General features: G+C 35.9%; 1 protein-coding gene across 3 annotated transcripts in view; it reads left to right on the forward strand.

Moving 5' to 3' along the window:
* Positions 1–319: 319 nt before the first annotated feature.
* Positions 320–22,738, forward strand: part of LOC131246501 (uncharacterized) — a 63,554-nt gene continuing 41,135 nt past the window's right edge. Inside the window, exons 1-3 of one of the 3 annotated variants that reach the window (XM_058246708.1) lie at positions 320–422; positions 2,446–2,801; positions 2,886–3,876. In XM_058246708.1, the coding sequence (XP_058102691.1) occupies positions 2,464–2,801; positions 2,886–3,876 (1,329 nt within the window). In that variant the 5' untranslated portion in view covers positions 320–422; positions 2,446–2,463. Of the gene's footprint in view, positions 423–2,384; positions 2,802–2,885; positions 3,877–22,738 lie in introns of those variants that run through there. The other 2 variants (XM_058246716.1, XM_058246700.1) reach the window with 2 other exon arrangements.

The following is a 22,738-nucleotide window of genomic DNA, read 5'->3' on the forward strand; positions in this document are numbered from 1 at the left end:
TGGGGTTATTTATTTATTTATTTTAATTTTAATTTTTTATTCCCTAGCTAGGAATCAGAAAGTGCTCCTGGCGAGCAGTCGTAGACACATTTTGTTGCTTCAAAATGTGCAAGTAAGGCTGATGGTTAGGTGATCCAAACCGTTCATACAGTGAGACTGACAATGGATGGCTCATGCACCAAAGATTACCCAGATTTAAAACTCCTGGATGATTAATCTGAACCTTTCGTTGGTTGAATAAAAACAACGGCTGTAATGATTCTTAAGGTGGGAGACTTTTGGTACACGCACCGTTATTCATTGGGGCTAATGACTCGTATTAAATACCCCAACTTCCGAGCTAGGGTTGGAGTGATTTTGGATAATATCATTCAACTTTCTTCCTCTGGTTGATCTCAAGGATTCCATTTCCACGGGCAAAGGTACGGACATTTCTTTCTCTTCTTTCCTGCTTTCTTTCTTTACATTGTTTCAGGCTCCCTCCTACTTTACTTGAGCAGATTCTTTCTTCATTTTGAGGTATAATTGATTGATTTTCTTACTCAAATGGAACTATTTATATGATAGAGAAGCATTATAAATAAAATATGGAAAGAAATCATCTCGACCTTACCTGGCAGAGGTTATAATTGAATCAGCATCACCCTCTCAATTGAGGGTATATAAATATGATATGATAAATATTGGTTTGGTTTTAGATCTTCCTTAATTCTATGGTTTGATTGATTTTGTTGATCCATTTCACTTATTTGGAAGGATTTGCTCATTTCCTGTGATAGATGAAGATTGATGTATGATTCAATGGATTGTGTGGTCCACAAGATCATCAAACTGTTTACAGATTTTATTTTTTTTTTTCCAAAAACGTAGGATCCTGTGATGATGCTTCCTGAGCTTCCAAATGTTCACAACTCATGTGGTTTATATAAGAGAGATGTGTAATTTACTATCATGATTTTATATAAGAAATTTTCATAGCATGTGTTGATACTGGTAGCGACTCATATCCATTGCCTTTCTTGTCTTCTTTCTCTTCTTGCTTTAATAAATTTGCCTTACTAAAAGAGGTTTGTTGCTGTCATTCACATTTGGGCTAGTAGACTATAAGGACACTAATATAGTTTTTTTTTTTTTTTTTTTTATAACAATTTTCTATTTTTGCATCTATCGATGGTTTTCTGAATATTGGAATAAGATCTAGGGTGCATTCTGATCCAGATCTGATTTCTCCCATTTAGATCCAAATCATGTGGTTTTGGTGCCATGGATTCTTTATCTAAGGATATGCATATAGAATCCATGGTTATTCGTTAAAAGTGCCTTATGGTTGACTATTTAGACTGTTGTTCTATGACCATAGTTGATGGCCCTTTACCTGAAGTTTCAATGTGATGATGATGGCCCCTTGGTTGGTGATCCTGATGGTAAGCCAAAGTCCTAAGACCGACGAGTACTTGAACCTGATCAAGTTCAGGTCTACGCCAACAAAGGATGGTACTTGGACATGAGCCCAGTCTTGATATGACCTTAACCCAAACCTGATCCCCTTGGCCGGGGTCTGGGTCAAGTACACTAGGACCCTACATGAACCCCCACTATGGCTCTACTCACATTGAATAATCCTCTCCATAAGATAGGTAAGCCTTTTTCTTAATGTGGATGATTGGCAAAGCTATCTATTTGCGATGCACTGTTTGACAGTTAAAATAATCCAACAGAAGTTATTCCTGTGGTAGAGGTTGATCATAATGGCTCAGCATATTGATGAAAGGTGGGTCCAACCTGCATGTTTTGCTAGATCAAGCATCATATTATACTTTCATTTATGGAGGGGCTTGGAAAGAGAGGATGCGCAGTAACCTAGAGCCATCTGATTGTACAAATGAGGCCTGTGATTCTAATTAAGATTGTGATTTTGGTCAACTATGCTTGGACCATGCCCCAAATATCTTTAAGATTGGACAATTCTAACTCTTAAATATGTGGCCTGCAAATAGATAGTGCATGAGAAAACAATGCAGCAACCAACCGATATTTGGTAGGAAAAGAACTAAAGATTGGATTGCTAGGATTTTCTAGTATGAGAAATTTTTGGGGCATGGTTCATCTGTGGTGTCTACTTCTTGTTAGATGAGCTGGTTGAGACGGTGTAGCGTGTGTGAGTGATCCAGTGTTCAATCCCCAATAGTGGTGCCTTTTTTTTAAAAAATGGTTCATTCGCAGTGAGGCACAGGAGGTCCATGTTCTTGAAAACCAAATCATGCTCCTTGCTTGTTCAAATAAGTAGATAAGGAAAAAAATTATAATGTAACTGATGTTAGATCAAATGGAAAACAAATAAGTATACAAGAATATAGGTCTTTTGTTTTGCAAATATGAACATAAAAATTATTGTTCTTGGTTTTTCTTCTGCATAATAATAGTTTTCTTCTTATGCATGTTCAGTACTTTATAGGGAATTTGATGTCTACGAACAAGGTGGTGCTACTCTGTAGATTAGGAGGCGAATTCATTTGGGAATCCGATAACGTTTATTACAAGGGAGGCACAAACCGGATTGTTCGTGTTGAACGAGCGATCAATTACCTCAATCTTTTATGCAAAGTGCGTGGGATTTGCATGTTGACCGACATTACCAGCATCCAGTATAAATATCCTGGTCTAGATTTGGATTCACTTGTGTCAATTGAGAATGATGACGATATTTCAAATATGATGGATGCATTTCCTCAAAGCAACGAGCCTATTCAGCTCTTTGTTTTGTGTGCCCAAAACCCTTCAATCCCCATTGCAATACCCAGGTACTTCACTACAAATTTATTCTTTTTCTCAGTTATGTAGTTCACTGGTTCGTCCCCTGTTGTTACTAACTTTTGTTTCTTCAGTAATCTGATGCAGAATGCTGGTACTGGAAATGCTCAACCACCATTGCAGGATTTACATGGAGGTTATAAAGCACTTGCATCTTCTTCGCATAATGTTGATGCCAATAAACATGATGTTCCAAGTGCATCAAATGGTTTGATTAATCCTGTCAACAACATGCAGAAAGTGATGCCGGTTTTAAAAGAAGGCCAAGAATTTGAAAATGCAAATGCTTTCCACGAGGCTTTAAGGGAGTACGCCATACGTTCAAATTTCCAATACAGGCGAACAAGGTCAGGCCATGGTCGTTTTCAGGCAAAATGCATTAAATATGATTGCTTATGGTGTATACGTGCATGTAAGGTTCCTGACAAGCCTACATTCAAGATAAAATTCTTGAAGGAAACCCATACTTGTAATGCCGCAAATGAGCCAACAATGTCAAACACAGAGACGCATCGACAAGCCGGTAGGAAATGGATTGCAACTTTGGTCAAGGATCGACTCCGAAAAAATTTGGATTGTACACCCAAAGATATCGTTGATGAGATTAGTCGAGAATACAAGATCAAAGTAAGTTACGATAAAGCTTGGAGAGGTAAAGAATTGGCACTAAAAGAGATGCACTTTGAACTATCCTATCCAGATCTTAGGATGCTTTGCAAGGATATTGAGAAGACAAATCCAGGAAGCACGACAAAGCTTAGCAGGTCATCTGACAACTCATTGAGACTTTTTATTGCATATAAAGCTGCAATTTGTGGTTTCAAGAAAGCATGCCGACCAGTTGTGAGGCTTGAGCGTATGAAGATAGAAGGAGAATACCCAGGTGAGTGGTTCTTCGCTAGGGCCATTGATGCTACCTGCATTGATTTCCCACTCTCATATGCATTTGTTGAATTGGAGAGCATAGAGAGTTGGAAATGGTTTTGTGGGGAGTTGATTCAAGTGTTAGGAAGTATATCTGGATTAACATTTATATCAGATAGGCAGGAAGGGATATTGGAAGAGGTTAGTGATTTCCTTCCATATGCATGTCATCGTTACCATCTCAAGGGGCTGTTTAATGAAATTTGGCAGAAGTTCAAATGTGATGATTTGTTGGATCTTTTTAGGAGTGCAACTTTTGCACCGTTTCATTCTGAATTTGATGATTGCATGCGTCAGATTCAGGCTAAATATAAAGAAGCATGGAATTTTGTGAAGGATATTAATCCTAAGCAATGGGCCACATCTCACTTTGAAGGGAAGTTTGATGCTTACTGCAATTACTTTCCAGAACCTTGGGGGTATGAGTTTGTGAGTTGGGGATATCTGCCTATCACTTCCACGTTGTTAGCCTTGCATGCCGACATCACGAGGACATTTAACGGCAGTTTGGAAGAAAGTTCAGAGTGGAAGACAATCTTTGTCCCCCGTGTTCAAGATGTTATTTCTAGAGTAGAGAAAGACTCAGAGTGTTATTCTGTGTTAGGTAGTGCAACAGAGTTTGAGGTTGTTGTGAAAGGTGAAGGGGCATTTAAGGTGGATATTCAACGTGGAGCATGCTCATGTTTCTTCTGTCAAAGACATGCGTACCCTTGCGAACATGTTATTGTGGCTATCTTATATAGTGGATGTAATGTGTATGAAGAATTCCTTGATTACTTCACGGTTGCCAAATACCGGGAGACATATTCAGAGGTTATTCATCCATTAACATTTGAGCCTGAATCGATGAAGAAGAGAAAATATATAGATTATTAGCCCATTGGGTTCAAACAGGATGATGGCGATGAAATTATTGAAGTTTTCGACCTGATGAACATAGTATGTCACACACAACATGGTGGGTCCCACAGTGCTGGCGTTGCTAAGGATTCCTGGCCCGTGATGGATGTGCCACATGTCTTAGGTTCCATTTGGCATGCATCATAAGTATTATGTGGGTAGGAGTGATCTTAATTTGGTTATTTTATTATGATTACTATTTCAAGGATGATGATGATGATGAATGATTATGAATGTTTAGCGTTTGGTGTGGACACATTGCCATGTCATAAATTAATGATGAACTATGTAAATTATTATTTTTACTTTGTTTTTTTAAAAATAATTAAATTACTTATGTTAAGAATTTGTTAATAAAATTTTACAAATCTATTTAATAATATCTTTAAAAAAAAAATGAAAAAACAATCCCCGTGGCATGAGTATCAGATGATTAATATCCCTATCCATGTGATTTTTAAGCGGCCATACACCGCACACAACCCTACTAGTATAGGACTTGCCCCTAATAACAGAGGACTTGTAAGGAAGTGGCCTCCTTGCTGAAAAAGCAAGTCTCGAGGTAGCATATGGCCAGCATATGCTACATTTCTTGTGGCAAAGGTTCTAGCATGTGTTATAACCCAGTGGGCCACATTCTAAGATGATCTCCTAATTTGAAGTGTCCATTTTCTCAATGCTACCTAATAATCATGATTAATTGATGATCCAAATCAATGATTTTTTGAGTTTGAATACAAGCTATTTACACCCAATTTTGGCATACACTTGTGCATGAATAAGATTCCGTCATATGTTGGCACTAGGCGCTTAACAATGATCAAAATTGTGCTAGCATTTGAATATATATTTCACCCCCAATCTTTCAACAACACATAACTTGCTAAAAGTGAAGTGGCGCAGAACCTTATGCATTCTTGCAGAAAAGACGAAGTGATGAATGACACGTGGCCCTAATTCGTGTGGCATATATGAACAAGGTAGTGTGTTTGACATGTTTATAAAAGAACCACTGGGTAAAGATTTTATCAGAAATCTGAATATGCTCGGTAAAGCCCTCTCACAATCCTTCTAAAATGGGAGATATTTTTGGAGATGTTTATTGTTCTCGTGGTGATTACGAATATTTGAGAATGAGATCAACATAAAAGCAGATGAGAACCAATGAAATGTGTCTCAATCTGGATCCAACAAGATTGACCCTATAAGATTTATGACTCTCCACGACCATGATGGCAAGAGATTTGAAAATAGTTTATGATATTCGAAGATCTATTAAGCTAGATGGGATGATCGAAAAACAATTAAACACTATGATTGCTAAGAATCGTGGATTAGCAAGGAAACCCAACTAGGGTTTCATCACCTCATAGAAGCCTAAAAAATGAGAATATGACGAAGAGCTCCAAGCCCACGCCAAACACTAGCAACCTATACAACGGAACATTGTTTTTATATATATATATATATATATCTATATATATATATATATACATATATATATACATATATATATATACATATATATATAGATACATATATATATATATACATATATATATACATATATTTAATATATATATATATATATATATATATATATATATATATATATATATATATATATATATATAATATATATATATATATAAAATCCTAGTTTTCAAAACCCTCAACTTTTGTCCAGCTAGGTTGAAGAACATCTAAGCTTAGGTTAACTTAAGTTGCTATTATCTATCGCCATTGCTGCAATACATTTATGTAACGCCTCCAAACTTGACACCTAAGTATCAGTGACTCAGGTTCCAAATTCGAGGGTGTTAACTAATTAATGAATGTACTCCTTAACACACCTTTTAAAAAAAAAATAAAATTATTTATTTAACATTTAACAATTCACATTCACCTGGTATACATTAAACAAAAGAGAAATAAAGCGAACTTTGCTATCAAAGTCCAAGCATTACATAAACAACTCACATGTCTAACATATTACAAATTGAAATACATACACAAGTCCTACTAAGTATAAACCTAAACTACTTGTGGTGAACGCTCTAAGAGTTTCACCGCATCATAGCTTCGTTCTAGCTCTTACAGTACTTATTGTGTGTTCGAACATTAAAGGATGAATGTCCATCTCAGTGAGAAACCCTTCAAATTTTCACACATGACATATTAGTTATGTATAATTTTTCAAATAGAATTAGCAATTCACAAACATAATATTCACACATTAATTTTAATTAAATGCATGTATGCATGAAATGCTCTCAAACCTGGGGATGCACATTTAGCTAGCGATTTGGGGATAAAACCCATGATGCAAAGAAGGATGACTCATAGTGAACTAGTCATCCAACAAAATACCCTATGGTACAATCCGCGATGATTTGCCACCTAGTAAATTCCATGCAAAGGACAATCCATAGTGATCTAGTCATATAATAAAATATCTTATGGTATGACCTATAATGACTAGTCACCCGGTAAAATCCACATGCCATGTATGCATGATTAGCCTAATATTTATTAGTTCAATTTACGAAACAATGGTTATGCTAAACCATTCAACTAGTGGCCAAACATGATAATTCCAGTTAACCTTTCCATCACAAGTCCAAATCCAAATATTTCAAAGCATTCAACCCAACCAGTCACTTAGGTAATCAAGTCCAATCAAGGACAAAATTATGGTTAATCCCATAAGCAATAGTGGGCACAGTGTTTCACAAAGATGAAATTTATAAATCGAATTGTTATAGTTTTTCCAAGACAAAGGCCACTGGTTCAAGGTATGATTCCACATGTGTTACAACCATTCATATACATTTCCAAACATGAATTGTACCTCCCATAAATTCAATAACTTGGCAATTCAAACCACACATATCAATCATCTCCCACAAATTCACAATTTACATGAATCGTATCCAATTGCCACTTTCAAATTTTCATGGCAATTCAAACCACACATATCAACCAAATATCTCCCACAAATTCACAATTTACATGAATTGTATCCAATTGTCACTTTTAAATTTATGTAATCCCAATTCTAAATTTTCATGAATCTAAGCATAATAACATTCAAACACATATAACTTAAAGCATGCTAGCATTCAAATTCGTGTGAATCATGCAAGAACATAGGTATATTTATATGGTGTTATGCACACAAGAGTGCTTGTATATGAATGTTGGAGCATGAAATTTGATTAGAAAAGAAGTGAAGAAAGAAAGAAAGTGAAGAAGAATTTGAAGAAAACTTGAGTTGCGCGAGGAGTAAAGTTTTGCAAGGAGCAAGTTGCACAAAGAGTCAAGTTGCACGGACCCGCTCATCTCATTACAGTTGTGCAGACCTCCACAACTCATAAATATGATACCTGCGTAGTTGCGCACAATATATGTGAAGTGGGTCCCATGGCACAAGATTTGAGGGTTTGCACGTGTGAAAGCCTATAAATGCCCCTTACTTCTTCATTTGGCAGTTGGATTTTCAGAAGATTGATACCTTTGACAGGAATTGAAGAGAGAAGAAAGGGAGAGAGCAAGGTAGAACCGCACAGCTCATATCGAGTTGCGCGGGCCCGTGCAACTCCTTGACCCACGTAACTCAACAAGGAGTTGCGCGGGTGACCTAAAGGGAAACACACACACACACGCAAGTGCACACACACACACACACACACACACACACACACATATATCTATATATATTTGGGAGTTTTCTTCAGAATATTTCAGCATTCCTTCATATTATTAATGAAGACGTGTATGAAAGAAGATTTGCACAACTCTTTTCTCATGAAGACTTGAAGGATATGAGCTGAAATGCTGCCGAAATTGATATTAAATTCATTCAATACTTGTATTTTTATCATAAAAACTTTATTTTGGAATCAAAGGATAAGAAGGATGTAAACGAATTCAAGATAAATAAAATATGATGATTATTCTCTTAATTTCTTTTCTTTGTTATTATTAAGTGAGATAATTCTCAAATCAAATATTTTTCGTTTCTTGTCGCAACAAAATGGTCACTCCACTAGGAAATTTAACTATCTTACTCAATATTAACTTAGAAATAATTTAAATAATTTCATCATAGTTTGGCGTCATATAGATGCCAAAATGGTGACTCTCAACGGGAACATCATCCCTTTTATCTCCAAGATAAAGTAAATCCTCACTTAAAATGTTAATTGATATTGTTCTATGGTTTCTGACAAAACTACGATATAATACATACGTTCAAGCTGCAACCAATGACAATTGCTTCAAGCAAAATAGTTTTATATTTCACTTCAACCGGATTTATAGTGGAGTATGCTCGTAATCAACCTTCGGATTCGAAGAATCAACTAATCCCAAAAATGCCAAAGCTGACTCGAAACAACACCTCATGAGCTGTTGCCGGAGTAATATTTGTATCACCACTCGCACAAGATAGAAAATATGAATGGATCGTCATTTCCAGCTAGAGGCAAAGAATCACTCTCGTGCAGCTACTAGACTAACTCCGCCACAAAGGGTCGGAGGTCTGGTGACAAGAAATGCGGCCAGGAAGAATCCTGCACTTGCTCCTCCAACACTTTACTCAGGGAGATCCCCTTGTTCCCTAATGTCGCATGATTTTCCAGCCTTGTCCATTACAAAGTCCGATGGACAAGAAAAGAATCACCATCCTCTGTATCTCCGCAAGTAATGCCTCTACAAGTTACATCGTAATCAGTCAAATCCTCTGGAAACACGGGAAAACTTAACAAGACTTCTCTCTTATCAAGCCCTATTACTCTAATACGCTCATATTCCACTCCGACAACAGCTTCGTCAGGGAGTGGAGAAGCTACTGTATACATGGCAGGAACCAATTAGGGTCCACCGCCAAATGTTAATGAGCACATGGCCAAAATAACACAAACTCAAAGGACACTAATAGAAGAATGTCGGAGTCTTCGAGAAGCCTTGGCCACTCTTGCTCACAATGTAGCTCAAGTTGTGGCTCCACCAATGATGACTGCAGTGAATGGAAATGAGTAACGACCTGAAGGTTCACAACCTCCAAGGATAGGACCACACGACTCTACCCTTGCTACAAGAGCGATAACTCAAGAGGAAATGTGACAAGTGGTTATAGAGATAGTTAAAGAACGAGAACATACTGGGAAGTTCCATTATATGACACCGTATTTGAGAGAAGTTGAAGATATATCATTCCCGGCAAATTTCAAACATCCCGAATTCTAGAAATTTAACGAGGATGGATCTCTAAAGGAGCATCTCATGCACTTCATCATGACGATGGGTAATTTCTCCACTATCTCACAATACTGCTTACAATTATTTGGTTATTCTTTAACAAGAAAAGCATTCCGAATGTATTCCAATCTGACACCAGAATCAATATGAACTTGGGAGCAGATGCAAGACGCATTTATGTTAAACTTTTTCTCATCAGACCGATACGTTAGTATCATAGAACTAGCTTCTGTACAACAGAGAGAAGGCGACCCTGTTGAAAAAATTATAGAAAGATGGAAGACGTTAGGGGCTTCATGCAGACAGCTACCTGAAGAAAAAGAACAAGTAAAGATGTGTTTAAATTCTATGGAGACTGGAATTGCATTCGGCCTCACCAGCGCTGACATAAGAACCTTCTGCGACTTGGCTACAAAAGCACATGCACTAGGCGAGGAACATGCCAGTGTTTCAAAACAGAATAAAGAGAAAAGGATCAAATAGATCGATGGTAAATATTGTTGATTGGGAAAAGAAAAGAGACACATTTTGTAACAGATAGGAAACAAAAAGAAGAGAAAATTCATATCATTATAAAGGCCATGCAAATGATAAACGATCTCGACTATATGATTCTCACAAAGGATATATTTTCAAAAAAGAAGATGTTTTGCCAATGATGAAACAATTATTAACTGTTGGAACTATCAAGTTACCTCAGCCCAAATATCCAGAGGAAGTTGAGATGATGAAAGAAAATAATTATTGCCGTTATCATCGTTTCATGGGGCATCCCATAAAAGACTGCTTCACATTGAAAGATACGTTGCAGAAAATGATAAAGCAAGGTGAGATAGTAATAAAAAAGGATGAAAAGTGAGATAGAAAAGTAACTATAAACGTGGTGTCTGCAAGGGATCCGTCAAAGATATGGAAAGGTAAAGGGAAAGCTGTTATGACAAGAAAACCATTGTTTTCTATATCTCCTACAACAAGTTCCATTAGAAATATTCATCATTATTATTCACAGCTTGCCGGGTCATCTATTGAAGAAATCAGTACAGATGTCTTAACTTCTATCTGCCAAAGACAAAATGAACTAGTCAAAGAATTCATCGATCGATGGAGGATATTGGGGGCATCATGACCACAATTGGTGAAAGAAGAAGAATAAGTCAAGCTATGTATAGAATGCATAAGACCAGATATTGCATTGGGTCTTGTTGGCCCGAATATACAGACCTTTCAAGATCTAATCATAAAAGCTTGCAATATAGAACAGCTCAGTATGAAAGTGTTCAATTTCTATATGAACCGGTTGTTTCAAGATTCTAAAAAGACTTCGACTAGTAATGTCAAAGAAGAAAGAGAAATGAAGAACTATCAAGTTAAACAAAGGAACTTTGATGAAGGAAATATGAATAGTTCTACAGCAGAGAAAGTAAAGAAAAGATTTGGACAATTCAAAAATTGCGAGAAGTATATATTTGAAGAAGATGATATACTTCCCATGATGAATCAATTATTAACTGCAAGGAAAATCAAACAACCATGGCCAAAACGTCCAAAGGAGATGAAGAAAATGAGAGAAAATGATTACTGCTATTTATTATTATCGTTTTCTTAGACATCGAACCGAGAGTTGCTTCGTCTTAAAGAAAATTTTACAAGAAATGGTGGACAATGGTGAAATAGTCATAAGGAAAACGTATGATATAAGAGAGCAAGTAATAGCATGTAATCCCAATTGAAGATAATTATGGTCATTGGAAAGAAAAGCCATATTCTAATATGGACACGACTCTTTATATCTTTGAGATTAGAGTGTGGAACTATAAGTATGCATGACAATGCTCACTTCATCAAAATATAGTCCCTAAAGATCACTGCAGTTTTGATTATGAAGATTATCAGTATAATACTTCCCAATCAAAAGGGGGTAAGACAAGTAAAATGGTGAAAAAGCCTCAAAAGGCAATGCCATGTATTCTTCTTCATACATAATGAATAAAAGACAAATCCTCAAGTTTGTCAAAGTTATCAATATTATCGCCGACCATCAACCAAGCACTGATGATATTATCGCCAAAATCAATATTATCGCCGATGATTATTGCTAAAATGTATCAAATTTATCATCGATTATCATCAAGCGCCGATTATTATCGTCAAATTAATATTATCGCCATCGCTAATCGCCGTTGACCATTATTGCAAAAGCCATTATCATTGGACTGATATTATCGCCAAGTTGATACACTATTTCAAACATAAATATTATCAAGAATACTATTATTGGCAATGGCGATTTATCAGTTACGACAACAAAATGTTATGCATAAGTCCTACAATAATGATGACGATTTATCACTTATAACAGCGGAGTGCGCTATACAACCAATCACTCATAAGACCTATCATAATCGGCGATACATCAAATATCATGCAGGCAACAATGAGAAGCCAATGGCCTTAAAAAGCCCACGAATGCCATCACATGCTTAGACCCATGCGGGTAGCAGAGTGCTCCTATACGGACAACCACGCGTGAAACCAATGCCATCTATACGGCTTCCGACAGCGCCACGGGGGAAGGTGAGAGAAAATGCCCTCCCTTGAATGGGTCTGACCTTGCAGATGAAGAAAAAGAGAGCTATATGTGCACTCTTTGGCTCATTCATAGATAGGTCAACCATGCATAAGATCTCCCAGATTCCTAGCTTGATTTCAGTATAAACTCATGGGGACAGGCCTCTAAAAAAAGTTACCCCCTCGTCAATGGACTAGCGGCTTTGGATTTGGTACTCTTAAGGTAGCCTTGCGAGCCCCGTGAACTCTAGAGAGTTACTGCGGCCAACCCTGTGCCTAAAACCTACCGAGTTAACTGTGTGTGAAAGTGTCAAGTCAAGTCAAGTCAAGTCTAGTCAAGTCCAGTCCAATCAAAGTATGTTCAATCAAAAATATATTAGCTCCACTACTCAAGAGCTTAAACTGTGTGTAGCATCAAAAATGCTACAAATGCATATGTTTGCCTATCTTATTCAATGCTCATCAAAATGCTACAAATGTATATGTTCGCATATTAAATGCTCAAATATACAATTACCTGGCATGATAAAATAAATCATGAAAATTCCAAAACATTGATTAAAACAACATATAGAAATACATTTCTTTTGAATCAGGTTTAAATTACAGCAATAGCAAGTTTGTTCAAAATACTTGCTACTTTCTATTCAAAAGTTAATTCTTCGAGATCAACTATACAAATTATGGATCTTCGATTATAATCTGCTTATCCTTCTAAAGAGATAGACGATGTCTTCCTGTCTCTTGTTTTTCTGATGATGAAGGAAGGCTATCTCGTAAAATTCGTAAGGGCAGAGGAAGATGGAATCGCAAAGAATCATCATTTCCTTCTGGAAGATCTAAAAATTCAGATGCATTCTTTGAATTCTTTAAAGGAGTACCAAATGTTATCCATCCTTCAAGAGTATCAGCAGATTTCATTTCATAAATATTATCTTCTAAAGAAATCTTTATATAAAGTTGACCGAGAAAGGGGGCATGATTTGTTTCTTCGAAGTAACGTATGCCTTGGCCTTTCTACTAATTTCTTATGCACAGCAGAAGAATCCATATGGCATAATTTATTGATAATAATTGTACACTAAGTGATACTGATGAGCCCACCAACGCATCCAACAATAAGAAGCATGAACTGGATAGTTATAACTGGGAATTATGAAGCGTGATCCAGTATGTATATTCAAAAGTTGCTTCCATATCAAGGCCCAATTATATGGTCCAATGCCATAACTTCTCATTGTTCTGGTAACAATATCACAAGTCTCCGGGATAGTTTGATCAAATCCAATTTGACGAGCAAATCTCCTTGGATAATATGGTTCACGCCAAAATGTGCTACCTTTCATCAAAGGAATTGTGCCAAACCTACACTACAGGAAATTGCACTTTTACCGACGAATTCTTTCGTCGGTAAAACATGATTTTTTGTCGGTAATGAGTATTACCGATGAAATTTGTTGTTAGAAAAATAGTTGGTAAAAGACCGTGGGTAAAGGCTTTTACCCACGAAAACTTAATTCGTCGATAATAGTAAGACTTTTACCGATGAAACTTTTCGTAGGTGAAAATGTTAATGAAACTTTTAGCTATGAAATTTTTCATAGCTAAAAATACTTTTACCTACGAAATGTTTTATAGGTAAAAAAGTGGCCGAAACTTTTACCTACGAAATTTTTCGTAGGTAAAAAGACTTTTACCGACGAGTAAGACTTTTACCTACGAAATTTTGCGTAGGTAAAAACTTGTTTTCGTAGGTAAAAAATGTGGATCAAACTTTTACCTATGAAATATTTCGTAGGTAAAAATGTGCATGAACCTTTTACCTACAAAATATTTCATAGGTAAAAATGTGGTTGAAATTTTTACCTATAGAATATTTCATCAGTAAAAGAATATTTTTTTTTTCAAAATTCAGGCAAAAATCCCTAATATACACCTGTTATAATATAGTTCATCATATTCACATTCACATCTATCCAAACACAAATTACATCCCTCCAAACACAAACCACATCCATACATACACAAACAATCTTATCCACATCACATTCATCCACTTACAAATACATATAAGTTTAACATTCGTATATAAAATAAATCATAAATAAAATACAAAAAATCACAAAGGTTATTAGTTATAGATTTATGTTTAGGTTATAGGTTTATGTTTTGGTTATATGTTATAAGTTATAGGTTTAGGTTTAGGTTTAGGTTATAGGTTATAGGTTATGTATAGTTTGTAGGTTGTAGGTTATAGGTTTCGGTTTAGGTTTAGGTTATAGGTTTAGGTTATAGGTTTAGTTTTAGGTTTAGGTTATGGTTATAGGTTTAGGTTTAGGTTTAGGTTTAGGTTATGGTTATAGGTTTAGGTTTAGGTTATATAGGTTTTAGGTTTAGGTTATATGTTATAGGTTTAGGTTTAGGTTTAGGTTTAGGTTATATAGGTTTTAGGTTTAGGTTATAGGTTTAGGTTTAGGTTATAGGTTATAGGTTTAAGGTTAAGGTTAAGGTTATATGTTTAGGTTATAGGTTTAGGTTTATGTTATAGGTTTAGGTTTAAGTTATAGGTTAAGGTTATAGGTTATATGTTATGAGTTATAGCTTTATGTTATAGGTTATAGGTTATAGGTTTAGGTTATAGGTTTAGGTTTAAGTAATAGATTTAGAAATTTGAGAATAGGTTTAGGTTCAGGAATTTGGGTTCGGGTTCGGGTTAGGGTTATAGGTTTGGGTTTAGGTTTAGGTTATAGGTTATAGGTTTAGGTTATAGGTTTAGGTTATAGGTTATGGTGTAGGTTATAGGTTATGGTATATGTTATAGGTTATAGGTTATAGATTTAGGTTTAGGTTTAAGTTATAGGTTTAGGTTAAGGTTATAGGTTATAGGTTTAGGTTTAGCTTATAGGTTATGGGTTTATAGTTTAGGCTTAGGTTATAGGTTATAGGTTTAGGGATTTGAGAATAGGTTTACCTTTAGGTTTAGGAATTCGGGTTCGGGTTCGGGTTCGGGTTTAGGTTTAGGAATTTGAGAATATGTTTAGGTTTAGGTTATAAGTTATAGGTTATGGTGTAGGTTATAGGTTATAGGTATAGGTTTAGTTTATAGGTTTAAATTTAGGTTTAGGTTATAGGTTCTAGGTTTACGTTATAGGTTATAGGTTTATGTTTAGGTTATAGGTTATAGGTTTAGGTTTAGGTTTAAGTTATAGGTTATAGGTTTAGATTTAGGTTATAAGTTTAGGTTTAGGTTTAGGTTTAAGTTATAGGTTTAGGGATTTGAGAATAGGTTTAGGTTTACGTTTAGGAATTGGGGTTTGGGTTCGGGTTAGGGTTATAGGTTTGGGTTTAGGTGTGGGTTTAAGTTAAGTGAATTAAGTTTAGGTTTAGGTTTAGGTTTAGGTTTAGGTTACAGGTTATAGGTTTAGGTTATAGGTTTAGGTTTAGGTTTAGGTTATAGGTCTTAGGTTATAGGTTTAGGTTATAGGTTTAGGTTTAAGTTATAGGTTTAGGGATTTGAGAATAGGTTTAGGTTTAGGTTTAGGAATTCGAGTTCGACTTTGGGTTCGGGTTAGGGTTATAGGTTTGGGTTCAGGTGCAGGTTTAAGTTAAGTAAATTAAGTTTAGGTTTAGGTTTAGGTTAAGGTTATAGGTTATAAGTTTAGGTTATAGGTTGTAGGTTATAGGTTTAGGTTATAGGTTTAGGTGTTGGTTATAGGTTTTAGGCTTGGGGATTTGAGAATAGGTTTAGGTTTAGGTTTAGGAATTCGGGTTTGGGTTCGGGTTTAGATTTAGGGATTTGAGAATAGGTTTAGGTTTAGGTTATATGTTTAGGTTATAGGTTATGGTGTAGGTTATAGGTTATAGGTTTAGGTTTAGGTTAAGGTTATAGGTTATAAGTTTAGGTTAAGGTTATAGGTTATAGGTTTAGGTTTAGGTTTAGGTTCTAAGTTTAGGTTTAGGTTACAGGTTTTAGGTTTAGGTTTAGGTTAAGGTTATAGGTTATAGGTTTAGGTTTAGGTTATAGGTTTATGTTTAGGTTAAGGTTATAGGTTATAGGTTTAGGTTTAGGTTATAGGTTTACATTTATGTTAAGGTTATAGGTTATAAGTTTAGGTTAAGGTTATAGGTTATAGGTTTTAGGTTATGGTGTAAGTTATAGGTTATAGGTTTAGGTTTAGGTTTAGTTTATACATTTAGGTTTAGGTTTAAGTTTTAGTTTTGGTTTAGGTTTAGGTTATATGTTATATGTTTAGGTTTAGGTTATAAGTTTAGGTTATAGGTTTAGGTTTAGGTTTAGGTTTTAGGTTTAGGTTATAGGTTTAGGTATAGGTTATAGGTTTAGGTTTAAGTTAAGTGAATTAAGTTTTGGTTATAGGTTTAGGTTAAGGTTATAGGTTTAGGTTTAGGGTTAGGTTGAGGTTATAGGTTTAGGTTTAGGTTTAGGTTTAGGTTTAGGTTATACGTTTGTGTTAACTTCTGGATAGCTCCGACGCACATTCGGGTCTGCTCCATCAATTCTGAGTTAATACATAAGTACGGGCCTATCCAAATGACAAGGCTATTCCAATGCTGTCCATAGGAAATGGACAGCTTCATCATGGTCATTATAGCGCTTCCCATCTTTCAGGGACCCCCGCTCAACATCCGTATAGCTTCGACGCACATCCAGGTTTGCTCCATCAATTCTGAGCAATACATAAACACAGCCTATCCAAATGGTCAGGCTACTCCAATGTTGTTCATAGGAAATTGACAGCTTCATCATGGTCATAACAGCAGTTCCCACCTTTCAGAGACCCCCGGTCAACATCCGGATAGCTCTGACGCACAACTAGGTGTGCTCCATCAATTTCGAGCTAATACATAAACACGTGCCTATCCAAATGGCCAGGCCACCTATACTGCCGTCCATAGGAAATGGCTCAGGTGTCTCATGCAGACCAGCATTGATGTGTGTGACCTGGTGCTATAAACACCAATGTCTAAGTTAGTTAACGAGCACTCACATTTATAACTTAAAGAATCATATACACAACCTTAACACTCTTATTTCTCTTTGTGGAATTGATCATACACACAATGAAAGCTATTGCAGCATTTGAATATATATATATAAGAGAAATATTTAGACATTATTACATAGATGAAACTACAAACAGTTCAAACCAAAGAATATAAACAATAGAAATGAGATTAAGCCATTTCAAAGATTCTACTTACCAAATGATGGTAGGACCAACTGCTATTTCCGGATTTTTCAAAAGCCCGGGTAACAAAATCATTACCATCAAATTCCAATACTACAAGCTACAAGAATTTAGAAAATTAGAAGGAAAGAAATGGAAATCTTCCAACCTGTGAGAAAGGCGAATGAGTGTTATACACATAATAATACACTAATTGAAAGAGGTAGAAATCATACAAATTTCCTTCTTGTAGCCAATGTATCAGAATGCCTAATATAGAACAGGTGGCCAGCCTATCTCAGCACCTAGATGACCAGCAAATAGGAGAGGGAGAAATTTAACCAAAGTAAAGGCTTTTTCAAAATAAAAGGGAGAAATCTCACTAACCCTTATTATAAAAAGATTATAAGAGTAAATAGTATGCCATGTTTTGTAATATGACAACATGCAGATTTTTTTCTCAAAATAATGGTCAATGTAGCTGCCATTATCAAAGTTCTATACTACTGTGTAGAAAGAGAGAAACCAACTAGACTAAGAGCATTCATCATTCATGGATGGTTGAGATACATGTTAATACAAAACTTTAATAGCATGATAGTCCTCTCGAACATGGAAAACATTGCATTAGTTTCATATAAATGGCTTGAGACCAACAATAATACAAAATTTTAAAAGAAACAGAAAAGAAGAATCATTCAATCATTCTCAGTCAGTGGAAATGCAAGTAGAAGGGCTCTGTAATAGTGTTAGAAAATAATTCTGAATTTTTTCCCACAAGACCTTATAAATGCATAAATAGGAAAAGAGACAAAAAAAAATCTACAGATGATTAAATCCAAATTTATTTTTACATAATCCACACCTAAATTGTTTGATGCCAAATCAATTATAGATAGGGCAGCCCTATCCATTTTGTTTCAAGCAGAAGATGAAATGAAAAGGGTAGGGAAAGCAGGTGAACTATCAACCGTGTGGACTAGCAGGCAAGAGCAAGCTATAAACAAGTGTCAATCCTCATGCAAAAGCCATGGCTAAAACCAACTTGTGCAAAACTAAAATAAATGAAAACATTTCCTTTTCAATCAATAAAATGCTTTGACTAGCATTTTTCTTTTAACATTTTTCTCCAACTCAATTCATTTGACAGTTGCCAGCCTATTCAATCCATAACTGGTAATTCTATTTGTTTTGGGCTTTGTTTTTTCTTATATAAAAGAAATCTATAGCATTTTGATCATTTTGGAACAACTTAAGAGGCAAGTCTCACCATGATCAGGCTATGTACAAATTATGTAATCTAAATTATGAGCATGCTCTCTCTTGAAATCCAATTCATATAGTGTTTGGCTGCATATGGCAGAATATGATTATGGCTTGGAATGTGGATGAATATGAACCAAAAACTCATTTGGAAATACTTGGACATTGCATGTGGCATGCAAGAACTTCAAATTAAATAGTCCAAATTGTAAGGTCGCATTTTAGATGAACCATGAACTAAAAACTACACTTTTTTAATTAGTTTATTTTGAGTTAATGCATGCCTCATGTACAAGCTTTGAATGCATGCATATTAAACATCATACTCTGCAATTGATGGCAAGCTCAAATCAGATTTTTATGCCAAAACATCACCTGATGCTAAGCTCAGATCTCACATAAGCTCAGATCTCACATCCCAATACATGTGCCTAAGTGGATGTGCATGCGTGTGGAATTAGCAAACCACATAAATTAAGAAATACTACAAAACATTCTTTAAGGAATTTAATCGAACATCTAATGTACAGGTGTAAGATGTTCCTAGCTATCAATCTTAAGCCATTGCATCTCCAATCAACAATGGAACAGATGAAGTATGCCATATCCACAATAGGGCCAACCATTTATGTCAGACGCCCACATCAAGGAGGCAATGCTTAACCTTCAAACCCAATATTAAAAACTTATTTTCTTTAATCCTAAAATCCCAAATTCCTAAAATCCTCACATCCTTGATTCCTAAAATCCCCAAATCCCCAATTTGTAAAATAAGAAAATCCCCAATTTCAAAAGTCCTTAAATCCCCAAAATCCTAAAATCCCTAAATCCCCAATTTGTAAAATCAGAAAAACCCAATTGGGGGTCCACATTCAAATCGAGAATCTACAAACTACTAACTCCCAATTTCCTAGATTGGCATTAATATTGAGAGAGAGAGAGAGAGACAAATACTTCACCTATGTGAATCTGATTCAACTCGAGCTTTAGAGAGAGAGGGCGTGTGTGAGAGGGGGAGGAAGGTGGTATGTGATACAGGTAGAGAGGAACATGGTGCATGAGAGAGAGAGAGAGGAAGAAACCATGCGCGACAATGAAATTTTCCCACCATGGTCTCTTTTTCACGGACGCGAATTTCCTGTGAAAGGCTTTTGGCAGGAAGTTCCTACGCAAGGATGCTGGGTGGGGCCCATCGAGATGTTTGTGAGAAATCCACCCCGTCAGTCTATTTTGTGAGCTCATTTTAGGCAATACGGAGAAAACTTAGGTGTATCCAACACTCAAGTGGGCCACACAAGAGGAAATAATGGTCATTTAGTGAGAACCGTTGAAGCACTATTATGGCCATAAAAGTTTTGTATTAGGATATCATTTTGGTGTTTTCACTTAATCCCATTGGGAATGATCTTATAAACAGTTTAGATAACATATAAACATCAAGGTGGAGCTCAGGAAGGTTTCAACGATGGGAATTTCTTTCCCCAATTTTCCCTTTCGTGTGACCCACTTGAGTTTTGTATCCACCTCACCTTCCCCACTGTTTTCTGTGGTGGGGTCCACTGGAGATTTGGATGTGACTCATTCTCTGGATCTCACTCTAAAATGATCTCTCCAAATGGATGGATGGTGTGGATACAAAAAATACATCATGGTGCGGCCCACAGAACTTGGTGACGTCACTTTAGCATGTCAGTAGCCAATCCGCATTGGAAATGGGCTGGGTGACACCAGCATACCTCTGTGGGTCCCATCATGAGGTATGTGTTATATCCAAACCGTCCATCCATATGGCAAGCTCGTCGTAAGTCTTGAGATGAAAAATAAGACAGATTTAACTATCAAGTGGACCACACGATCAAAAGCAGTGGGGGGATTGAACGTCTACCATTGAAACCTTTTTGGGGGTCACAAAAGTTTTGGATCAATAAGAAATTTGTTTTTCCTCTTCTTTTAGGTCTCTGTGACCTTATGGACAGATTGGATGGAAAATAAACGGTATGGTGGGCCCTACGAATTTTTTAACGGTGAAAATCATCACCCCTGCTGGCATTTGTGGTGTAGTCTGTTTAATCTTTGGATATGATTCATTTATTGGATAATTTTCTAAAATGATCTCGAAAAATGGATGAACGGTGTGGGTTGATCCCAAATTTTTAGTAAATCCAAAGCTCAAGTGGACCATGCCACATGATACAATGTGGAATAATGATTTCCATCGTTGATACCTTCATTGGGCCCACAATAATGTCTATTTGCCATTCAACCTATTCATAATATCAAAAAGATATGAATGAAGAGAAAACATAAACATCAGCTTGATTCAAAACTTCTATGGCCTTCAAGAATTTTTCAATGGTAGAGGTTCAATCACACTATTTCCTGTGGTGTGGTCCACTGGAGCTTTTGATATGCTTCCTTTTTATTCTTTAGACCTCAAATTATCTATTAACATGGATGAACGAAGTAGATAAAATAAATAAATAACGGTGAACTCCACAGAGTTTACTCAGTATGCTAAGGGTAATGAGTAACTCACCTAAATGTAGTGGAGAGGGGTTTCCTTAAAATATTCATAATCATATATTGAGTCTGTCTAAATGTGATTCACATATCCAACCCACTCATTATGTGTGTCCCACTTGGATGAGGGGTCAGACTAAGTTTCAGCAGCATCTAAAACTCACGTGGGCCCCACCAAGTGCTTTTATATTTTTTAAGATATCTTCACATGGTTTTCGATGGTATGGCCCACCTGAGTTTCTTATACAGACGATTTTTGAGATATCTCATAACCTAATGGGGAAACATCAAATGCATGGTGTTGATGTTCGACACATATCATGATGGGGCTCACAAAACTTACTAACATCAATTCTTAACTTCTCACGAGGTTAATAAGTTGGGTCACAATTTTGACCAGAATATTTGGCCCATTTTACATGTCTGGTCCATTCACTCTATTTTACTGATCAATACCCTCAATTTGACTAGTTACTCACCCCGATCAGGCTACATATGAGAAAGATATTGGGCATACAAGATTGATCAACAATTTGAGTGAAATTTGATTTAAATATCTGAAGTTATTTACTCTTCAATCTGGACTGATTCGATTGTCCAAAAATGATTAAAGGTTCAATTAGTGGATGTGCCTAATAATTTAGTAATTTTTTTTTTCACAAATAAATTTCAATTTCCATTTAAAAATAACAATTTTTTCAAAATGTATATTTTTTTACTCTTAATTTTTCTTTGAAAACTTTTAACAAAATATCATTTTTTTTAAAATATTTCAAAAGAAAAAATTAAAATACAAATTCTATTTTTTAGTTAATATCTTAAAATGGTCCTATAAAAGCGTTGAACTGTATGGAGAAAGTCAATTCATGACTTAGGTTGGCCAAGGGCTTAAAAATAAAGTCAATCCATGACTTGGGTGGGCCACACCACATAATATGATGGAGAGGGGTTTCCTTAAAATATTCATAATCATATATTGGGCCTGCCTAAATGTGATTCACATATCCAACCCACTCATTATGTGTGTCCCACTTGGATGAGGGGTCAGACCAATTTTCAGTCGCATCCAAAACTCATGTGGGCCTCACCAAGTGCTTTTATATTTTTTAGGATGTCTTCACATAGTTTTAGATGGTATGGCCCACTTGAGTTTTGTATACAGATGATTTTTGAGATATCTCATAACCTAAAGGGGACACAACAAATCCACGGTGTTGATGTTCGACACACATCATGATGGGGCCCACAAAACTTACTAACATCAATTCTTAGGTTCTCACGAGGTCAGTAAGTTGGGTCACAAT

This window comes from Magnolia sinica, chromosome 1, assembly GCF_029962835.1.
Source record: "Magnolia sinica isolate HGM2019 chromosome 1, MsV1, whole genome shotgun sequence".
Lineage (NCBI taxonomy): Eukaryota > Viridiplantae > Streptophyta > Magnoliopsida > Magnoliales > Magnoliaceae > Magnolia > Magnolia sinica.